A 22993-nucleotide genomic window follows, 5' to 3' on the forward strand; every position below is an offset into this window, starting at 1 on the left:
AGGAGACTCAGAGCGTCCAGCTACGAGGTATGCAAGGGGTGCAGAGCATGTGCCAGGATATTACAGAGGCCTTGCCAGAGGAGTGGTTCACCCCTCTGGAGTCAGTAGGTCCGAGATGGATGGGAGCCTTCACGCGGTCGGAGGTCTTCATAGCAGTTCGGGCCTGCTCAGAGTCAGTACCACACTTGTTCTTTTAGGTTCAGGGAGAGCGCAACCTTCAGCGAGTCCCTTCAGAGGCTCCACAAGTTGCAGAGTGTTGCTTTCAGGGGATACGAGTTTGGGGCATCAGGGGTAGGACTTGTGTCTTAGATCCCGACCCTGCAGTTCTTGAGACAGGCCATTGGCGGCTCTGGGCTTGGGAGAGTCGTCCTTTGGCATAGTGGGACCTTGGAGAGTCGTTCTAGAGAGACCCTTTCTCTTCACTTGAGCACCCTGGGACCCCATTCTTCGAGTGCATAGTTCGACTGGGGCGCCACATACTGGCAGCAAGGAGGGAGGCTCGTCCTGCTACAACACTTCATTGGCAGGAGGAGGGTCTCACAGCTGAGTTCCTGACAGGTTTCTGGGAGCGGTTGTGGGACTCAGACAACCAAGAAGAGTCACTCTTTTCCAGTGGCTTGTTGCATATAGAGCTACAACGGTTAGGAGCAAGCTGGTACACAGTGCCTTTTCGACAGCCTGTGCAGCTTGTGGTCATCCTTTGGAGAGTCAGTGACACTGTCTGTGGGACTGTCCCATGGCACAACAGGTTTGGCTTCGGATTCTTCGATTGATGCCAACTCTTTCCGCAGCTAGACAGTACACTTGGGGTGCTGCAGCGTGGTCCACTCTTATGGGCCCTACGCTCTGGTTTGAGCTGGCTTCCACCAGCAAGATGATCGTGAACCAGGGGGGTCGACCTTTACTTCAGCCTGCTAACTACAGAGCTTATCCCCCAGGAGTGGTGCAGTGAGAGAGAGATGTGTTGGGAGCTCATTTGTGGCTTGACACTCTAGTTCATCTGGCGGGCCCGTTGCTTCCGCATCTTTGAGGCTCGCCGTTCGAGTTTTTTGGTTGGAGCTGATCCACACTCTCAGGGGCCAGTTCGAGCGACTCCAGGGTAGCTCCGATCGCATGCGGGAGCCCAGAGAGGCCTTCTTGCAACTCTGGCGCCCAGGGCCTTTCTTCTCCATGATCCAGGGTGCACCCAGATGGCACTACCGCCCACTTGTGTGGCCCTTTCTTCGTCTCATTTCTTGATTTAGTCCCCATTGTACATATTTTGTTTTTCATTGGGAAAGTCCCCTTGCTGATGATTTAGACCTCTTGTGTAGAGGTGGTTGTAGCCTCATGGGCAGTTTTATTAACTAATGAAGGATATTTTTCTTGGAAAAGAAAAAAGAACAAAATAAGACCAAGTAATATCCATGAGCATTTGCTGTGGCATAAATGCCATCGACGATGTGCTTTAGGTGTAGGCTTTCAAATGGGCCTCTTGCTCTCATATTATCTCATATTGTGATAAGATTTGGGCTTTTTCTTTAGCTGTCTCACCATACTTTTGATTGCTTAAGTATCTTCACGATGTAATGTGCCCCCCATCTGTGCAAACCAAGGTGTGCATCAGAATTTTGGCTTTGCTGTGTTTATTGATGTCACACTAAACCTTCGAAAGTTCAGCTTTTGTAGGTTCCTGTGTAGGATTTGATTAGTTGGTAGATGCCGCCCAATAGGATTTGGGCGACATCTATGAAGGAGTGTGTTTGCCTCGTTTGGGACTTGGGAAGAAATGAGCTCAAATCTTACTGGGCGGCATCTACCAATTGATCAAATCCTACAGAGGTACCTACAAAAGCTAGGCTTTCGAAGGTTTAATGTGACATCAATAAACACAGCAAAGCTCAAAATCTTGGCGCACACCTTGGTTTGCACAGATGGGGGGCACATTAGATCGTGAAGATACTTCAACAATCGAAAGTATGGTGAGACAGCTAAAAAAAAGCCCAAATCTTATCACAATAAGAGATAACATGACAGCAAGAGGCCCATTTGAAAACCTATACCTAAAGCACATAGTCGATGACAATTATGTCACAGCAAATGCTCAGGGATATCACTTGGTCTTATTTTGTTCTTTTCGACATGAAATCACATTCTTTGTGGTTTTGCGGGAAGCAACAAAGAGGACCTGTACAATTGGGTGATACGGCGCTTTGAGTATTACTACCTTCAATATGCCAACATGGGAAGCACAAAACAAGCCATGGTCAGCTATGTTTGGAAGGTACCTATGTAGGAATTGGTCTTTCATTGCAGTTAATCAAAGTTTCATTCGTTCTTAATTCGTTTGGTGTTTCAGATTATGTTTTGAGTATTTCATCATAGATAAATCTCTTTTATTAGTGATCGGTTTCAATATGGTTTTAGAGCTCCACTAATCGTATTGGCCTTCTCATGAACTCCTATCATTAGCTTCTAGATTTAGAATAACACAAGCGGTATGTGAAAGAAATGAATGGCATTTATTGTGAGATTGCTATGGATACTCTATGCGTGATTGCTACACATTCATTAAGTTCTCCTTTTGGTATAAGTGCTCTTAATATATCAAAGGGTCTTACATACCCATTGAGCAAGAATGACCTACTTTAGGAACGATAGAGTTATTGAGCTCATGATCTCTTATAAAGACCTTAGCATTATCACAATCATATCAATAAAAATACACTATACTATTCTCTAGCTGCAACACAACATAGTCAAGGAAAGTGTGAAAGACATCCCAACTGATTTCTAATTTTTACTCAATGGGTCAATTTCTTGTCATGAAAGGGTTGAGTACATACATACTTTGGAGAATATACTCTATATGCAAAAGAGATCACCGAAAAGTTTTGCAGGCATTGTCATCGTTACGGTCATCGGGAGAAAGATTGCAGATCCAAGTAGCAAAGTCAGCAACTAAACCTACACCGTCATCAACCTCCACTACCCCCACCAGCATACCCATATCATCCTGGTAATCATTGAGTTGAAGCTCACTCAACGGAAATCGCTAACTACAAAGGTGATATCTATTACGCTCCTCTCCAGTTATATGCCGCTACTGTTGGCAATACTTTATCATCAGCTATCTGGCTCCTAAATGAAGGTGCCACTCATCACAAGACTCATCGTTATGAATGGCTAGCTAATGTCAAATTCTTAGCTCTCCCCTTAGAAGTATGTCTAGGGTATGATAGCATTTAACTTGCCAAAGCTTCAAAAGATGTGGAAATCAAGTTCTCTAATGGTCGCAAGACCATTATCCCTAATGTTTATTATGTTCCAGGAATATCTCTTAGTGAGCTTATAAAAGCAAGTGTCAGGTTCGAATTCGCCAAGGAGGGTTGTACAATTGGAAAGGTGGGCCAGCAAAGATCTAATTAAGAGGTACTCTCTTCTGCAAGTGGGCTAAGGGCGAAGGTGTAGCCGGGTGGACCATGGTGGCAATCTCACTTGAGCGCGTGCTAGCTGGAGGTTATCAACCACTCATCTCGTACATATATCTAGTTCTTGAGTCTTGGGATTAGGCTAGTCCAATTAGTGAGTCTGAGTCCATTGTATTGTGTGTCCATTGGCCTTTTGTCCATAGAGTTGGGTATCACTGCACCATCTATTGCACAGTAGCCTCACACCCTATTGTATCTCTTATGACTCTTGGTTGGAGCGTCACCGTCTTAAGTACTATTCGGTCATGATGTCTTTGTAGCAATGGAGTTCCAGTGATTTACATCAATTGTTCAGTGTCATATAATGTTTCTTGTGCCATCTCTTGCTTGTAGTTTTTTGTTGTTCTCCAATGGTTATTTTATACCAGGTTTGTGAGATTTCGGAATATTGCATGGAGGTAGCCCATCTACTTAGGGCACTAGCACTATTTCTTTGCTATAGGTGCTCGTATTTTGGCGATCACGGTGGGACCTCTAGGAAATCTCATTGTAGTTTGAAGACTAGTGGCAAGGTTGTGTGTGTAGTCTGGTGGTCCATTGGAGAGGTCTAGTGGACATGTCTACCTTTTTTAGTGGTCTGGTATGTTGGTACCAAAGGGGTAAGGTCCATTGGGATGTTGGTAGTCCATTGGAAGGGTCTAGTGGAAAGGTCCTCCGATTAAGGTGGTCCAGTCCATTGGTACTCATAGGGGTACAGTCCATTGGGAGTCATGTAACCAAGTCCATTAGTACTCCTATAGCAAGTCTATTGGAACTCGGGCAGGAGAAGCTATTAGAAGTAAAGGCCTGAAGAGCTTTGCACTCACTCATGTATGACCCATACTTGAGCACAGGAAAAGACCCTTAGGTAAGTCCACTTAGGAGTCCTCTCAAAACTTAAAAGTCCTTTCCAGCTTTATCAGAAAAGACGCCTTGCCTCTTCTCATCCCTCATATCCTTTGTCCTCCAGAGCTAGTTCAGTGCTCCAAAAAGCCCAAGAGGAGCAGCAAACCAGATCTCCCTCTCACCATCCTCTCCAAGGCCCAACACTCTCTTGGCAAATTCAACCGATGTCAACTGTCGTGGAAAATGATCTAGATTCCGTGCTTGCAAAGTGAATATCAAGTTTCCTACATTCCGAGCCTTGTCAACTGAAGATGCAGACAATCATCTGCGGCGGTTTACATCGGTGTACCGAGGACATGGTGTCAACCGCCAGATGTATACTTTCCGTCCACCTTGGATCGCTTTGCGAGTAAATGGTATAGCTAGTTTGAGGAGAACCACTTTACAACATGGAATAAGCTAAAAACAACCTTCTGCAGTGCTTTCCAGCATGGCAATTCTAGTGGGCAGGTGCTCGATTTGAAAAGTCTTGAGTTAGGTGTTGGAGAAACACTTGCAGAGCTGATGACTAGAAGCAGGGCGTTTGTGGCAAAGTTACCCCAGCCTCCAAAATGGGTGGAAAAGGCTCCGCCAAGAGCCACTCAGCAGAAAATTCAATAAGCTCCAAAGGACAACCCTTGCTGTCACTGAGCCCACAGTTCGAAGGTCTCCACAAGAAGAAGCTATATACAAACTTCAGAAGGAACTAGAAGAGCTCCGAACTTGTGTGCCATTCTGCAAGACATCCTCCCTAGGACTGTCCTCAAAGGAATTATTGCCACTTTTGTGAAAGATTGCTTCTATGTGAAGGGACAACAACAACTCCAATAGCAACCTGTACGGCGAGTGCACCCTTTTGCCCACGTGGTGGCACCATATGATCATCTTGGGCAATTACTTCCCTTGTTGGCTTGTTCTCCTCTTGTTAATGCTATGAGCTATTATACTTCGCCTAGTCCCTCAGCCACCCTTCGAACCTTGACTACTGCTTCTTCTGTAATGCCACCTCCTCCTCGGCCTCCCCGTCCTCCAAATTGCCTGGCCAACAGCCCAGTGTAATGTTATAGATGTGGAGAGTATGGACATTATCAAGGCTGTTGTCCATTTCCCGAAGGTGCTCCTTGTCAGCATTGCCTAGAGTCAAAAGATCATTACACCAAGGATGTCACAAAAGTGATGACGTGGCATAATCCTTGGCCTTTTAAATGAAGAGAGACTACAGGAGGTGAGTGATTAAAAATCAAATGATGACGTGGCAGAAAGTCAACACGGCATGAATTGCGGCGGAAAATCCAGATTGCTTAGGTGGCTTGTGTACGCACATGATGATGTGCCAGTTTCCTTGGAAGCTGACTTTCGTAGAGCTTTCTAGGGCTGAAAAGCTGAAGGCTTTTCAGGAGCTTTATATATGGGGCCTGCGAGCCTGATTTGGGCATCAGTCTACAGACAAGCCCCTGTACACCAGAGCCCGTGTGAACCTCAGTGAGCCTGAGCACTCAGGAGTTGTACCTTTGCAAATTAAGGATAAAGAAATACCCTTTGGAGGTGTCTTGAGAGTCAATACCTCTGGAGAAGGAACTACGCCTTCTTGTGTCGATTGTGCAAGTGTGTCAAGTTTGTTTCAGTTCTATTTGCTTGTTGTTTATCAATATGTGGGCTGATTTCTGTTGATTCCGCCTAGCCACCTGGCAAGCCGGTTTCAGTGGTATCAAAGATTCACACGTTTCTGAGGGCCTGATCCTGTTGTAGATTTAACCCATGGATGCAGCAAATCAGGAACAACAGCAAGCTTCTGATTTTGAGTAAGAGCTAATGGAAGTGGAAAAGGAGGTAGAAGTCTCCGCAGAGGGGAAGACGATGCAGGAGACGGTGCAGATGGTAAGGCTGCTGACAAAACATCCAATTGAGGCGGATGATCTTGCTCGGAAGGCAGAGGTCGACCTTCTCATGGCGAGTCTACTTGTCTATCCATAGGATCCACTCTATGCAAAACATTTTAAGCCCAAGCTGATGTCGAAGGCACTAAGTATTGGAAAGGGGTGATTGTGGTTTGGATGCAGGAAGGCCATGTAGTATCTTATGAGAGCAAGATAATTCTCAAGTCTGAGCGGGCACCGTAGATCTATGAGAAGGAACTTTGAGCAGTGATACATGTTGTGAGTAAGTGGAAGCATTACTTGCTCGGTGCAGACTATACGGTTCATACAGATTATGAGAGTCTGAGATACTTCTTGTCCCAGCCGAAGTTGTCGGAGAAACAGATGAGATGGGCAAACCTTCTATCTAAGTTTCATTTTCAGATTGTATATCTTGAGGGAAAGAAGAATGTGGTTGCAGATGCACTGTCTCGCAAGCCACAAGTGTTCGCAGTGACAATGTTATTTCATGATGACTTTGATGCGATGAAGGAGCAATATGTTTCAGATATGGATTTCACAAAGTTTTTGAGAAAGAATAGAATGGAGAGATTGTTTCTGGCTATACTCTCAAAGATGGATTTTTGATGTGAAATGCTAAGTTATATGTAACTCAGTCTTTGAGGCAGAAGGTATTGATGGAGTGCCTTAGTCCCCCTTATATGGGGCATCGAGAAATTGAAGCAACACTCAAAGCAATTGTGAGGTACTTCTTTTGGCCTCGACTCAAGATGGATGTGGACAATTGTGTGCGTACTTGCATTGTTTGTCTCAGAAAATCTAGTACGATAGGCACAAATCACTAAGGCGACTTCAACCTTTACCTATTTTAGATCGGCCATGGGAGAGTATTGCTATGGATTTCTTGTTTGATCTCCTGAGAACCGAGGGTGGAATCTGGACTATCGTGGATAGGTTCAGTAAGCAGGCTGAATCTGTACCTATCAAGAAAAAAATGAAAGCAGATCATCTAACTCGATTATTTGTAGCTCATATCTTTCGACGACATGGGATGCCTAGCTCTTTAGTGTTAGATAGATCCTAGGTTGATTAGTGTTATGTCCCGCTCATAGGAGAGGGGATCTAGCCCAAACGCCATGGGATGGGCGTCTAGTGTCCGAGCGGACGTAGTGTGAAACTAGCCAATGTGGCCGGCCATTATCATAAAAGGGAGGCCAAGGCTTCATTTGCAGTTATCGACCCCCATTGGCAGAGTGCTAGTGGTTAGCCCGCGAGGCTAGGAGTGCGCGAGGTCACCTTGTGGAGGTGAGGCCGTGTGGTATGGGACGCTCGGTCTTACTGGTGCATGCCTACGTCCTTGGACGCTGCCCAAGCACGGGGGAGCGGGAGCGATCGGATGGTGGCTATGGCTGGGTGGTTCGTCCTACGCGTGCCTATAGGCGGTCCATGTAGCCGGGAGATCCACTCCCTGTGTTCGCTTCATGGTATCAGAGCCGGCTTGGCTACAGGAAGGATCGTGTGCACACCTATGGATCAGTTCGAGTCGGGGAACCTCGAGGTCGCGTAATTCTTAGTAACTAACCGCTGAAATTGTTCATTTTTCTTCTCATAAGATTGTGTACAGTTGATATGTTGCTGATTTTTACTGATTTTCGGACGGAATTCAGAATTTTATTTACATTTGCTGATTTTTGATAAAAAAACAGCAATTTCATTGGTCCAATTGCTGAATTTTATTGTTTTTGCATAGGAATTAGAGAATCGATTACTTTGCATGCGATATTTTTACTTTACCAGAATTTGTGTTGCAGTGAATTTTAGCAGACCATGCTTGTTGGGGTATAAAGCCCAATGTGGTCGCCCAGGTAAGTGGGCGGGCCGCCAGGTATGTACACATATTCTTTTGTAAAAACCTAATAAGAACTCACTATGCTCTACACATTACAGTAGAGCGAGTTCACCATATCGTCGTGCTCTTCTTCTCGCACTCTCTCTCGCGTCGTACTTCCGCTCGTACTCCTTCAACTGGTATCAAAGCTCAGATCGAGGCTCGGGGCAGCACTTGCAGGTAGCTAGAGTCACCTGCTCAGATTGGAGTGAGATTCGACAGGCGAAGACACGGCCCCAAATCTCGTGGGTAAGCTCGAAGGGCTTGGTGTTGTCAGAATTTCATTCTGAGGTCATCTCGGCCACCGTTTGGCTTCGACAAAGGTCTGCGCAGGCCATTTTCGACTACGTGGTCTCGGCAGGTGCAGATCCGACTCTGCAAATTTGGGGTTTTCGGCTTACGACCGCAGGTGCTGAGGATATCGACACTCCCAGAGTGTTGATTTGTGGCTGTCTACACATCGAAGGACGGCTCACAGTTCTTGGAGGCGTGTCACATATGACACGGACGCATCTACACACAGACTGTAGGCGACATCCACTAGTTCATCAGGTAGCTTGTGTTTGTTGCTTGATACTCCAGATTTCATCCTGACATTGCAGGTACTTCCACATGGGATGTATTGTCAGAGATGATGTATGTCTGTTGAGGGTTTACTGGCTGTGAGTCACGCAGCAAACAACCGCCGCAGCGGTTACAGCATACAGTGGGAAATTTGTGGATGTATGACTTTGTGGGAAGTCTATGTACTGTCAAATTTACTGCAGCCTTTGTTGAGGGTCGAGTGAGGTTTTATTGAGCTGGGGGATTCTCGAATGTTGAGATCCTTTCGGTGATACAGGTCTTGGAGCGATCCCTCGAGCACCCTTAGATAGGCAGCTAGGATGTATTGACTGTGAGTTAGACAGATGGGATTGCATCTTTGCTTTACTGCCTTTGAGGCATTGTCACAGTCTATGCTTACAGGACAGTGACAGGACAATGAGAGACAGTACAAGTGCAGGACAGGTTTACCCGCAGCTTACAGTGTCAGAGAGACAGTGTTTTTGAGCTGTTTTTTGGTCTGTTTTTTGAGTACACCAGAGCCATTTTACAAAAGAGACTCTGCCGAAATTTATGCAGAATCTGAAGCTTTTTTGGTTCATTTGACAGGTTGATATTGGTTCAGAGGTCAGTTTACAAGGGAAACTCTGCCGAATTTTTCCTAGGAAAGTAAACCACTGTGAAGCGTAGCTATGGCTGGATCACAGGACACTGCTCTTTACAATATCAAGAAGCTGGATGGAACCAATTTCCCATTGTGGTAGAAGCAGATTTGGCACGTGTTGGTACAAAAGAAGCATATAAAACCTATAAAGCTCAAGGGGATAAAACCAGAAGATATGGACGAAGATGAATGGAGCGAAATGGATGAATTGGCACTTTCTACCATTATGCTGACTTTGGCAGAAAGCGTTTACTTCAATGTAGCAGACGAGATGTCGGCTTATCAAGCATGGTTAAAGCTGAGTGATCTTTATGAGAAGCAGAGTGCAGCTTCACAGGTATACTGGCTTAAGAAGCTTGTTGACTTGAAGATGAAAGAAGGGACACCTATGTCCAATCATCTGAATGAATTCAACACAATCTACAGTCAGTTGTCAGCTCAAGGTGTCAAGTTTGATGAACCTGTTAGAGCTATGTTCCTGTTGATCACATTGCCGGAAAGTTGGGACACTTTTCGCATAGCTTTGAGTAATTCTGCACCTCCAGATGGTTTGAACATAGCAGGTGTAGAAGGAAGTCTGCTTACTGAAGAAACCAATAGAAAGACAATGGACAAAGGCAAAGGAACAGCCTTAGTTGTCAGGGGAAGGACCAAAGAAAAGTACAAAGGTGGAAAGAGGAATCAGTCTTGTAGCAAGTCCCACAGTGCTAAAGGCAAGAGTGACATAGAATGCTACCATTGTGGCAAGAAGGGTCACATGAAAAGAGACTGCAGAGAATGGAAAGCAGAAAAAGGCAAAGAGAAAGCTGAAGACCATGGTGAGAAGAACAAGTCCTTAGTAAAGATTCAAGAAATAAATGTGACAAACACTGTTGTAGAGGATGACAGTCTAGTGTCAGGAGACATCTACTTCTTGAAGAATACAATGGACTCAGCTCTTCTTACAGCATCTGATGGAAATGCACTGAGTGACTGGATTATAGACTCAGGGGCATCACTTCATGTGTCTCCAAACAAGGAGTGGTTTACCTCTTATGTGACCACTAAAGATCATGTTCGGCTAGGCAATGGGCAGACATGTGAGATCTTAGGTGTTGGAGATGTTCAATTGAAGTTTCAGAATGGCTCTTCTTTTACGCTGAAGAATGTGAGAAATGTTCCCGCAATTACAAAGAGCTTGATCAGCACAGGTCTACTTGATGATGCTGGCTACGTCACCACTTTTGGACAGAACATGTGGAAGATATCCAAGGGTTCTATGACAGTAGCACATGGAGTAAAGTCTGGAGGACTTTACATGATTTATGTATCAAATGTCTCTAAAAATGTAATCAATGTAACCGAGCAGCTGAACGTTTCTTTGTGGCATAGCCGGTTAGGACATATGTCCAAGAAGGGAATGGAAATCTTGTCTCGTTTTGGTTATTTGCCTGGCTTTTCATTTAATGATTTTGAATTCTGTGAACATTGTCTGTATGGTAAGCAAACACAGCAACCACATAAACATAGAAGCAGTAGAAGAGATACACAGTTGGCACTTGTTCATAGTGATTTGTGTGGACCTATGCCTAACCTATCTCTAGGGGGAGCTTCTTACTTTATGACATTTATGGATGATTACTCAAGGAAAGTATGGGTTTACTTTCTCAAGCACAAGGATAAAGCGTTTAGTGTTTTCAAAACGTTTGTGACACTTGTGGAGAATCAGAGTGGCAAGAAGCTTAAATGCTTACGCACTGACAATGGTGGAGAGTATGTTTCAAAGGCCTTTCAGGACTTTTGTGAGTCAAAAGGTATAAAACGTGAACTTACTGCTCCTTACAATCCTCCTCAAAATGGTGTTGCTGAGAGGATGAATAGGACCATACAAGAGAAGGTCAGAAGTATGTTGTCTAATGCACAGCTGCCAAATGGGTTTTGGGCTGAAGTTGTATCAACAGCTGTTCATCTTGTAAATAGATCTCCTAGCAAGGTTTTGCAGAAGGATTCAGTGCCAGAGATGGTATGGTCAGGCAAAATGCCCTCATACAAGCATCTCAGAGTCTTTGGCTGTGAGGCATATACTCACGTTCCAAAGGAATTTAGGAACAAACTTGAGCCAAAGAGTAGAAAGTGCATCTTTCTAGGCTATGGTAATTCTGGTGAGATGGGGTACAGACTTTGGGATCCCGAATCAAGAAAGGTTGTCCGCAGCAATGATGTTCACTTTAATGAATCCAAATATCATACTAAACCAGAGAGGGTTGAGGAGATTAGAAGAGTTGTCTTCCAAGAAGATGGACCTGCACGTGCAAGACAAAATGTCAGGGCTCAAGAGGAGCAAGGACAGGATAGAGTGGAACCATAGGTTGTGGCTGAGCCTGAGCCACCTATTGTGCGTAGATCTGGACGTGTCACGCGACCTCCTGATAGGTTTGTTCCATCTATGAACTATGTCATGTTGACTGATTGCAATGAGCCTTCATGTTACAAGGAAGCAGTGCAAATGAAGGACTCCTGGAATTGGCAATTGGCCATGCAGTCAGAGATGACAGCTCTGCATAAAAACCAGACATGGAAGCTAGTTAAATTACCACGGGGCAAAAAGGCTCTACCTTGTAAATGGGTTTACAGGTATAAGATAACCGCTTATGATAGTCAGCCAAAGTACAAAGCAAGGCTTGTTGCCAAGGGCTTTAAGCAAGAACAAGGCATTGACTTTGATGAAGTCTTCTCTCCGGTGGTCAAGATGACTACATTGAGATGCTTTCTTGCATTGGTTGCCATATTAGATTTGGTGTTGCATCAAATGGATGTCAAGACAGCGTTCTTGCATGGTGATTTAGATGTGGAAATTTACATGCAGCAGCCAGAAGGGTTTGTTGAGAAAGGCAAGGAAGATTGGGTATGCCAGTTGTTAAAGAGTCTTTATGGCTTAAAACAATCACCGAGGGCATGGTACCATAAATTCCACAAGTTTATGCTTTCTCAAGGCTACAAACGTAGTGAGTTCGATCACTGTCTATATACAAAGAAGGCTAAGGATGGCAGTTGGCTGATCCTTATTTTGTATGTGGATGACATGTTGATTGCTGGCAAGCACTTGGAAGAAATTTCAGCTTTGAAGTCAAAGATGGCAAAATCGTTTGACATGAAAGACATGGGTGAGGCAAGTCATATACTTGGTATGCGCATTGAGAGAGACAGATCAAAGAAGTTGATTTGGTTATCTCAAACAGAGTATATTGACAAGGTTTTGCAACGTTTCAATATGGAGAAGGGAAAGGCACTGAGTGTTCCATTGCCACCATATGTGAAACTTAGCAAACAAGATTGTCCTGTGTCTGTGGAAGAACAGGCTGAAATGGATAAGATTCCATATGCGTCTGCAGTGGGTAGTTTGATGTATGCAATGATTGCTACTCGCCCAGACATTGCATTTGCAGTGGGAGTAGTAAGTCAATACATGTCAAACCCAGGCAAGAAACATTGGGAGGCAGTGAAAGGAATATTGAGATACCTGAAAGCTACAAAGAGTATGCGTATATGCTATGGAAGTCAGGAGCTAAGTGTAAAGGGTTTTACAGACTCAGATTATGCAGGTGACTTAGACAACCGAAGGTCTACGTCAGGGTATGTCTTTACATTGGCTGGTGGAGCAGTATCATGGCGTTCTAGATTACAAGATTGTGTTACTCAGTCTACTACAGAGGCTGAATATGTTGCAGCATCAGAGGCATGCAAAGAATCAATTTGGCTTAATCGACTAGTAACAGATTTGGGAATCAAAGAAGAGATGCCTGTGTTATATTGTGATAGTCAAAGTGCTATACAATTGGCTCGCAATCCAATTTATCACTCAAAGACAAAGCATGTGGATGTGAAGTATCATTTCATCAGGGAAATGCTCGAGGATAAGCAACTTCAGCTTGTCAAAGTTCACACCACAGAAAATCCTGCTGATCTACTTACAAAAGGACTTCCCTCAGAGAGCTTTGCGCATTTTCGCAAGCAGTTAGGTGTAGGGTAGTACATCACTTCTCTACATCTCTTGTATATTAGCTTGTATAGTAGCTTCTCTCACACTTAAAGTACCACATTGGACTTTAAGTGGGAGGTTGTTGGGGTATAAAGCCCAATGTGGTCGCCCAGGTAAGTGGGCGGGCCGCCAGGTATGTACACATATTCTTTTGTAAAAACCTAATAAGAACTCACTATGCTCTACACATTACAGTAGAGCGAGTTCACCATATCGTCGTGCTCTTCTTCTCGCACTCTCTCTCGCGTCGCACTTCCGCTCGTACTCCTTCAATGCTCTCTCTGTGGGAGCAAAGAGAGTGAGAGAGACTTTCTCAGTAGCGCCAAGAGAGAAATGAAATGAAATGTTATATTAACGTCTTCAAAAGGCCAAAATGACCTATGAGACCAATCAGTTACAAAATAGTGAATCTAATACCATGTCTGGGTACAAAAGAACTAGAAAAGAACTAGAAGTGGAACAAAATACTACTACTACTACTACAATCTAAAACTACGTGGGTGTAGCAGCTGATACAATAGGTACCCGGTAAACTGGATGTAACAGTGTGTGAAACAAAGATGGAAGAAATGGTGAGGATCCATCCTCATCTGCACTCTGGATGTCGAGAGAGTATGGCTCGAATCTTCTGTTGTAGTCTCCGTCGATGCTGTGTAGCTCCTCTCCTCAGTCGCGGTCGTCTGTATCTCTGTAGCTCCAATGCTCGGTCGATGAGAGTTCCAGTAGTGGTCGAATGAGTGTGGGACGAGCTCTGCAGTGGTGGCTGCTCCTCTGGCTGTCCCATATCTAGTGAAAAGAAATCTGTAATGTGTCTCTGGGACTGCCTCTCTCTAGCTCTCCCCAGTAAAGTGTCTCTATACCTGTGTAACTCAAGTAGATATAGTCCAAGACATCTCTGATCCTCATAACTCATGACCCTAGATAGAGGACCAAAACCCTCTCTGAATAAGCAGTGGAAACGCCCCCGTATCTCATAGAACACTGTGCAATGACATATGTAGTGCAACTCTGTCTCTGGCTCTCTCTGGCATAATCGGCATATCCTGCTGTCTGCTGGTATCCCTCTGAATCTACCGGTCTCAATCTCGAGCTGATGTGAGGATGTGCGTATCTGACCAATGGCACAACGCAAACCATGAGACATATGTGTGTCCATGTAGCTGGGTCGAATCACAAACCCATCTCCTGTGAGGTGGAGAAGATGCTCTCTATAGAAAGCCATCTTCGTGCTCAACTCCTGAGGCGGCTCTATCCATGTCCTCCTGGTGTCGAGCTGGATCAGGTCCTGACGAATGAGTCTAGTGATCTCCACCCGTGTAAGAGACAGCGAGGGTGCCTGAAGAGAATACTGGAAAGGGGGCAACCTGTCCATGGTGAAGCCATGCGTCTGAAACCATGAAGTCATCTGTGCATACCAGCATGAAGTGTCCCCCTGTAGAGCTAACTGTCTGGAAGACTCAAGGGCCAATCTAGCATATCTGTCTCTAGTAGTATCCCATAGGCTGTGCACAAAGGACACTGATCTGGTAAGCGCCTCAATCTCCATGGGGGGGGCAGCTAGCTCTGCTCGAATGATCGCGTGAGGTACGGAGGCCTTGGCTCTAATCAATCGGGAGATCATAGATACCAAGGGCCTCTCCATACGTCTCCAACCATCCTGGCCTACAGAAGGTCCCCATACCTGTACCCCATACATCATAGCTGAGGCTACTAAAGTATCAAAGAGCCATAACTTTGTCCGAGGTTCCTGGAACTGAACCTGCGAACACATCCTCTCCAAGCCTCCCAAGGCCGCATAAGCTCTGGTCAGTCTAGTCTTTGCTGCTCTCCCCAAAGAAAACCTCGGCCCAGTGAAGACTATCCCAAGGTAAGTGTATGCATCTGTATACTCCACAATCTCTTGACCATACGTGAAGGTCGGTGCCGATCTCCTGATCCACTGCGGTGTGGTGTTAAACACCATGACCTTGGTTTTACCAAGGTTTACAGACAATCCACTATCCTCTGCAAAACTGTGTAATGCATCCAACTGTCGCTGCATACCCTCTGGTGAGTCAGAGATCAAGACAATATCATCAGCATATAACAACAATGGGATCCACGTCCCTGCCAGCTGGGCACCTCTATCACCCTCTCTGTCAATGTAATCAGACACCTCATCAACATACATACCAAATAGAGTAGGAGACAATGGGCAACCCTGTTTCACCCCGATAGTGGAGTGAACTAAGTCAGATATCCCCTCTGGGGTGCGTACATGTCCCATCACTGATCTGTATAAAGCCATAATCCCCCAAATCAACACTGTGGGCACCCCCATCTCCTGCAGTCTGCGCATCAGTCGAGCTCTCGGTACCATGTCAAATGCTTTGCGGAAATCCACAAAGCTACAATAAATCCGTCTCCCATGTGACCTGCCCTCCTCAATGATAGCTCTGAGTGTCAGAATATGGTCAAGAGTGGAGAAACCCCTCCTGAAACCTGCCTGTCCCTTTGCCCGTACACCCTCACCCTCTGCCCAGTTACTCAACTGCTGCTCAATAATGGATGCATACAATCGTGCCAGTGTGTGTCCAACCATAATAGTGCGGTAATTTCCAGGCTCTGTAGGATCACCTGCCTTGAATATAGGCACAATAGTAGACAACCTCCAAGTCTCAGGTAATCCCTCACACATGGCACGATTGAACAACACTGCAAGAACCTCCATCAGCATATCCCTAGCATGTATAAAGTGCTCCGCTACTAGACCGTCATGATCGTAAGCCCTCCTGGTCCTCATCCTGTCAATGGCTCTCTTTACCATCTCAGTGGTAAAGAAGGTGCTCGTAGGTGGACATGGCTCTGTAGGATCTGGAAGGGGATCCTGCCCAGGAACCGTATATAACGATGTCGCATACTGGCCCCACACATCAGGAGAAGTAATCACTGGGGGAGGGGAGTGCTCATGGAAGAGTCGCCATGCCTCGCCTGAGTCTCTACTCAAGAACAACTGATACAAGTCTCGCTCCATCTGGGCCAGGTAAGCTCGTTTCTTCTTTCGCACAAGGCGCCGGAAAGCAATCCGCGACTGTCTGTAGGTGATGACTCCTAAATGAAGATCCCTCTGAAGCTGGGCTCTCATCTCTCTGCACTCCTCATCATACCAACTATTCTGGGGCATGCTCCCAGAATGTCGCCTCCGATCCGGTTGAGTGTGTGGGTATGCCTCTGATGCTGCATCATGTAGTGTCTCAGTCAATAAAGTAGTGCACTCCTCTACTGAGAGGCCTGGAGCAACTGTGCATAGACGATCCCAGATCGCCTCTGTATAAACCGAGTCAGTCTCTGGTGTAAATGTATAACGGGTGTGTGACCTGCCTCCTGATTTCTGGGCTGTACTAAACTGAAAAGATACGGACAGTGTCAAGAGAGCATGATCCACTGCTACGCCCACTGGTCTGGCTCCCACCGTGAAATCCTGAATACAAGGAATAAAGCTCGGCTGTGTCATAACATAGTCCACTGTACTGGCCCCATGTCTGTGTGGAAAGCATGTGAAGCCTGCTGCTCCAGGAAACCGTTGTAAGCCATTAAGTATGGCTAGCCCATGTGTAGTCGTCATCTCCGTGAGGTATCTCCCATACTCAGTCTGCTCTCTGTCATGTGAGCATCTGTCAAACCCCAGCTCACCCACATCCAACTCTCTAAGCATCTCATCTGAGGTGTCGTAGAAGACTGTCTGACAGTTGCCCGTTCGAGCATTGAAGTCTCCTAGGAGGATGATATCACCATCCCTAGAAAACTCCCATATATCATCATCTAGAATTGAGAAAGGCGACTGCCCTCTGGATACAGCATATACTGACGTACTGGGGGGGAAGTAACATATAGCAATATATAGAAATCGACCTGTGTCAGCTCTCAGCCTCACCCACATGTATCTAGCCTGATCATCTCTCCGTACAATATGTAGTAGTGGCTGTAGCTCCTCCCTAAACAACACCGCTACTCCTCCTGAACCTCTACTCCCATGCTCAGATCTCGTGACTGTTCTGTGGGCTGTCTCCCATTTGTATCCCACCACATGTGGCAACAGTTGGCCAGGGGCCTGGTGAGTCTCTGAAAAGAAAACAATGTCCTTGTCTCTGAAACTGTCCTCAAAGGCACCAACATCCAACCTCATAGACCCATTACAATTCCAAGTCGCCATCCTCAATGTGGTCCCATAGGTCTCGCACCGTCATGTAGAGCGCCGCTCTACAATCACCACCCGACCATCTCTGTAAAAGGCCATCTTCCCCTTCTCCCTTGCCGCTTGAATCTCGGGCATTACTTCTCTCATATGCGCAAGTTGTGAGAGAGTGAGGTCATCGCCTAAGAAAATACCTGTCTTCTTGAGAGTAGGTCTCTTCCTCAAGAATTCCTTCTTCTCTTCCAATGAAGGGAAGCGTAGTATGAGAGCTCTTTCCTTTGAAGATTCTCCGGGGCCCTCACTCTTCTTGCCCACTCTCCATGCCTTTGTGTGTGAAGGCTTCTCCATCCCCATCATTGATGTGAGGCTTGTGACCTCTTTTTCCACATTGTTTATGTCCTTGAGGCCGGTTACCCTCACATGTAGAGCCCGCACCCTCCTTCTTTGTTCCTCTTCGAGGGTCATGTTGATAAGAGTGGGTGTACAAGGAGCTTCCTTACCTTTCCCTTTCTTGGCAACCTCAATCCATTTTTCGGCCTCCTCTACTTTCTTTTGCGTTTCGGATATGACCGCGGCCCATGACTTCTTCTCCTCATTGATGTTGTCAATTTCTTCCCTCAAAGAGGGCTGAAATTCCCCCTCTTCAAGCCCGTTTTTTGACCGTGTTTCCAACACTTCTTTGTGGAGGTCCAAAATGCTATTCTCCAACGTGGCGATCTTGTTGAGAAGATGATCCTTCTCGTCCTTCCACCTCTTCTCCTTTTCTTCATTTTCTCGGAGGAAAACGGTCTTCGCGTTCCTCCAATCTTCCATCTCTTTTCTCCATGCTTTCATTTCCAATTCAATGATGGAAATTCGTCTGGAGTGAAGCATATATTTGAGTTTGCTTGTTGCCATAGGTGAGGTTGGGGATGACATGAGAGAGAGAGAGAGAGAGAGAGAGAGAGAGAGAGAGAGAAGAGAGGATTGATGTTTCTAAAGTGCAGAAAATGCAGCAAACCCTAAAACGCAGATCTGTCCAAAAAAAAAAAAACAGTCGCGAACCCTAAAATACAGGTCGCGAGCCCTAAAAACAGGTCGCGAACCCTAAAATACAGCAGCAAACCCTAAACGAAAGCATGGTAAAGAGAGAGAGAGATGGCGTGATGAGAGAGAGAGAGAGAGAGAGAGAGAGAGAGAGAGAGAGAGAGAGAGAGTTGACTGCAAAAGACCACAGTGACCTCTGACAATTTACAGCCAAAAAGGTTATGAGAATGGGTCTAGTATTGCACAACGATTGTTGCTTCCGCTCTCTCTATTTCCTTATAACAGGTGATTGTTCTATCTGATCTCTCTCTCTCTCTCTCTCTCTCTCCGTGTCTCCATCCACTGTAGAGATTGTAGGTGCTAGGATCAATTCCTCCCTCCCCTTCTCTCTATCCGCTCTGCTTTGTGTCCCTCTCCTACTTCATGCTACTTGTTGCGTGTATGCGACAGAGGGTTAAAAGAGAGCAAAAATTGCGCAGCAGTAGGAGTGATGGGCATTGGGGAGAAGGGCAAGAGACGAAGAGGAATTGCGAAGGTGAAATTGGTGGCCTAGGGAGGCCCCGAGACAGAGACAGCAATGGCATAAAGGCAGGGGCCCCGCCATACCCCTCCCGCTTTTCAAAGCTTGGTGATTACACTTGTTATGCTCAACATAAGCATCTCTCTAAAATACGTTCAAAAAAATTCAGCTTTAAAGTACAGCTTTGTATAGGTGAGAACTCACCTGGTAAAATCATGTTAGGCTTCAGCAAAATCCCCTCTAAAATGACACTGTTAGAGCACTGAAGGTGTTAATATCCTCAACGTTGTTGGGTGTTAAACTAAGAAGTGAGAGGCGCATACTTGTATTCATTTGAGAGTCTGAACACATGTGAATTGACTTTCTCAGAGATATATGCCGTCCTCTCAATGCTGCTTAGAAACAAAAAACATCAATAAAAATATATGCTGCTTTAAAATCAAACCATCACTAGCTCTGCCCTTCATCATGTCCTGCTAAACAAGAAACCGCATTCTCTCAGAAAGAGAGGACTGGCTAGTGTATGTTGTCACCCATCAGGACCCCTCCCCAAAGAGGCTTTAGTCTTTTATATTGATCTTACTAAGACATTCTTCCAGCTTATTGCTATAGACTTTAGCTGACATAGAGTTTTGATAACCCTTGCTACCTGTAATCTCCTGGACCGAGTGTCACTTCTGGTTCCACAATGGGGACTAACAAAACATTTCACACAAACACAAATGCCAAAAAACTAGAACACAAATCATCAGGGCATGATTACAAAATTATTTGAGGCAAACGGACTGAGAGAAACTATCAAAGATGACCAAGAGCTAAGAACTAGAGTGTGAGCTTTCTAGTTATATGTATGCTTTAGTCGGATTTTCCCTCATCACTATTTACCACGGGGTCTTGAATGAACCCCAATTGATGGGATTGACGGTGTTGAAGAGGGGCACGATTACTGCTGCGCACGTGATCCGTCTGATTTGTCCGTGTTCAATTTTACCTTGGGCGGTTTACTTCATTATCAAGCAAAGCGGTTGTAGGACCAATGAAATACACGTGCCAACGTGGTTAGATGTTCAGCTGCCAACTGGAAGGTTGAGGGTTTGAGACCCAGGTGGGGAGGGGTTGATAAATGCCATCGACTTTTCGTTACCTGCCGGGACTCAGTTTTCCTCAAGATTCACGCTGACTGTTGACCCCAGTTCTTGGAGTTCATTAAAGACCCCATGGTATATAGGGTCCAAGGTCTTCCGTTGGTCGTAATTCACAGACCAAGACATTAAATATCACATCTCAGATGTGAAACTAACCTGAGCTATCTGAGCATACCGAGCCAAACCATGGGCATTCTCAAGAATAGCAGTAGATGATGGGCATTTGTCAGAATTCACTTTCAGAACCGCTCTCCACTTTGCAAAGTGAGGTCCCTATTGGTAGTACCTACAATACCTCAAATGTCAAGAAGAGGGTTATTCAAAAACCTGACCTACAGATATAACACAATCACTATGCAAAGAACCTGAGTTTTTGATGTAAATAATACCTTTTGCATCTGTCTGCCAGACCATCCAAACCTTGAGTTGCAGACTCCCCATCCACATGATGATGTAGGTATAGCCTCCAGGACGGAACGGTAAGTGGCTGATTCGGAGAGACACACTTGCTGTTGCTGCACATATCTCGCAATCAATGCATTTGAAGAGATGACATTTTGGACGGGAAGCTCTTCAAGTACTGTTTGTGCTTTCCGAAGTATGTCATATTTGGTGTACATAGGCAGTGCTTGCCAAGTAGAGAGATGCCTTGCTTTGCATCTGTTCAGAACAAGCTCATAACTTTTTTTTGTAAATCTCTGCATCTTCCAAATAGCAACATGCCTTTAAGCTGCAAGACTAGGTGACTGCATCTAGAGAGATGCATTTATTTCATGTAGAGAGTAGTGCTCGCTTTGCATCGCCTGGAAATAGTTTAGAGCTTGTTAGATACTCAGCCCGTTGAAACTATCTCCTTGAAAATTCTATCACGCATGTAAACGTCTTGTGCGAGACCACAAGTCATCAAGGCGAGACCAGTCACCTCTGAAAGCAGCATAGAGCGAAAGTCCTTCTCTAGTTAGGTAATTGCATCAGGTGAAAGACCTTCCCTTATTAGGTAATTCCACCTCATGAAGGGCCTTCAAATTTGCGATTTGTCACTGCTCCATGGTGCAAGGTGCAGTGGAATGAATGTTTGTGATTTGCTCAAGACGAGTGCTCCGAACTGTGCTCAAGGTTCTTTTTGTTCTTATGGAAGGGAGAGCCTTCCGTTCTTAATGGAGAGTCCTATGATCATGAACAAAGTGAGTGGACACTGTGCGTGCAAGTGTACGAGACTGAGAGATAGAGAGAAGAGAAACACGACACCAGAGATGACGTAAAACCCTCCTTCGAAGGCCCCACTCTCGTCGGCGAGAGTGGCCTACTTATGATTGCACAATCTGTTACAAATGGAATGTATTGGACTGATGCAAGTCTAGGCTACGTCGATGATGGCGACGGTGATGATGAGGCTGACACTAGGGCTGAAATCTGCGATCTTTCTACTGCTGTCTAAAAAAAACGCTCTGGCTGAAATCTACTACTATTTTAAAAACGCTGATGTTGGGGGCTGTTTTTGTGGGTCTTTGTCGCTGTAATTTTGTAGGTTTAGGGCTGGAAACAGAGGTTGTGAAGGGCTGAAATTGATGGTCTTTCTGGGCTGAATCTGCAACTACTTCATTGCTGAAAATTGCTGCATTGCTGTGGGTGGTATCTGCTGAAAATGCTAGTCATGGGATCCCAAAAAACGCTATGCATGCTGATGACAAAAACGCTAGGTTGAGGTTCTGCAAAAACGCTAGGTGAGATCTTCTGTTGGCAATGATGCTGATGCAGAAATGCTGTGCAGTGGGACTTGCTAGCAACGGTGTGATGATGCAAAATGCCAGGCTGTGATGCTTTCCAAAAACGCTAGTAAAAGGGGGATCTACTGCTTGGAGGGAAGGTCCACCAAGGCTTGGTCTTGCTGAGAAGGTACCTGCTGAGCTTGGCTCCTGTTGCCTCTTCTGTTAAATAGTGCTAGCTCTAGTTTTTTTATATACATTTTGCTTGAGAGCGCGTCAATCGTCCTCCAATCGCACGAGGAACTGAGCTGGCATAAACCGCGCCTTGAGCTTGTCTTGGAAATCAGTCCAACTGAAGGAAAGGGGCATGAGTTGGTCAGATTCCTCTAGGTGCGTGGCTAATTGTGCCTCTTGCCATGCGTGGTACCAACTAATGGCATCACCGGCAAGGTACACAGCTGCCGCCAAAACTTTTCTATTTCCTGTCTCCTTAGTTGTCGCAAAATAAAGCATTAAATTGATACAACCAAGAATGAATAACCGTAGCATCCATCTTACCATCATACTTACTGAAAGTCAACTTTTTTGTGACTGGGTTGTTGGCATCCGCATCGTGGCTTGCACCACTTGAGGAACTTCTACGAACTTTGGCTGGTTCAGACTTCGAGGCAAGTACTTGTTGAACCAACTCTTGAGTGCGCAGGTCTCTTTGAGCCTCTGGCTCGATCTCCAAGGCCGCGCTTCATGATGCCGCTTCCTTCTTTCTTAGTCCTTTTCGTTCTTTTTGTACGTTGTGCTCGCGTTCTAAAGCAACACGATTTGCTTCTTGTTGTGCGGCAACTCTTTGCTAATTCTGTTCTGTTTACATGAGGCCCAATCATTCATATCTGTCTGGTACTCCAGTAACTCATTTTCAGCAGCAAGGGCTACAGCTTCGAGGGCAGCCCTTGCAACCTGTATTCATGTTGCAAAAAATGCAAGCCGAGGAGGGCAAGAAAACTTTGCGCTATTTTGGCCCAGCGTGAAGGTTCCTTTGGTGGGCTGTTGTCGTCGGGTGCAAGTCAACAATCGCTTCCACCTATATGGAATTGCTTAGGA

The 22993-nt window shown here is 45.5% G+C and overlaps 1 protein-coding gene across 3 annotated transcripts in view; it reads left to right on the plus strand.

Moving 5' to 3' along the window:
* LOC147454341 (uncharacterized) overlaps nt 1–22993 on the plus strand; it is a 36517-nt gene that overhangs the window by 10377 nt on the left and 3147 nt on the right. For 2 of the 3 annotated variants that reach the window (XM_086516336.1, XM_086516335.1), the window contains exon 3: nt 18735–18809. The exons of the other annotated variant lie outside the window; for it this stretch is intronic. In XM_086516336.1, the coding sequence (XP_086372462.1) occupies nt 18735–18809 (75 nt within the window). The remainder of the gene's footprint in view (nt 1–18734; nt 18810–22993) is intronic. 3 annotated transcript variants of the gene reach the window in all.

The sequence above is a fragment of the Adiantum capillus-veneris genome, chromosome 7, assembly GCF_014529385.1.
Source record: "Adiantum capillus-veneris isolate H3 chromosome 7, ASM1452938v2, whole genome shotgun sequence".
NCBI classification, from domain to species: domain Eukaryota; kingdom Viridiplantae; phylum Streptophyta; class Polypodiopsida; order Polypodiales; family Pteridaceae; genus Adiantum; species Adiantum capillus-veneris.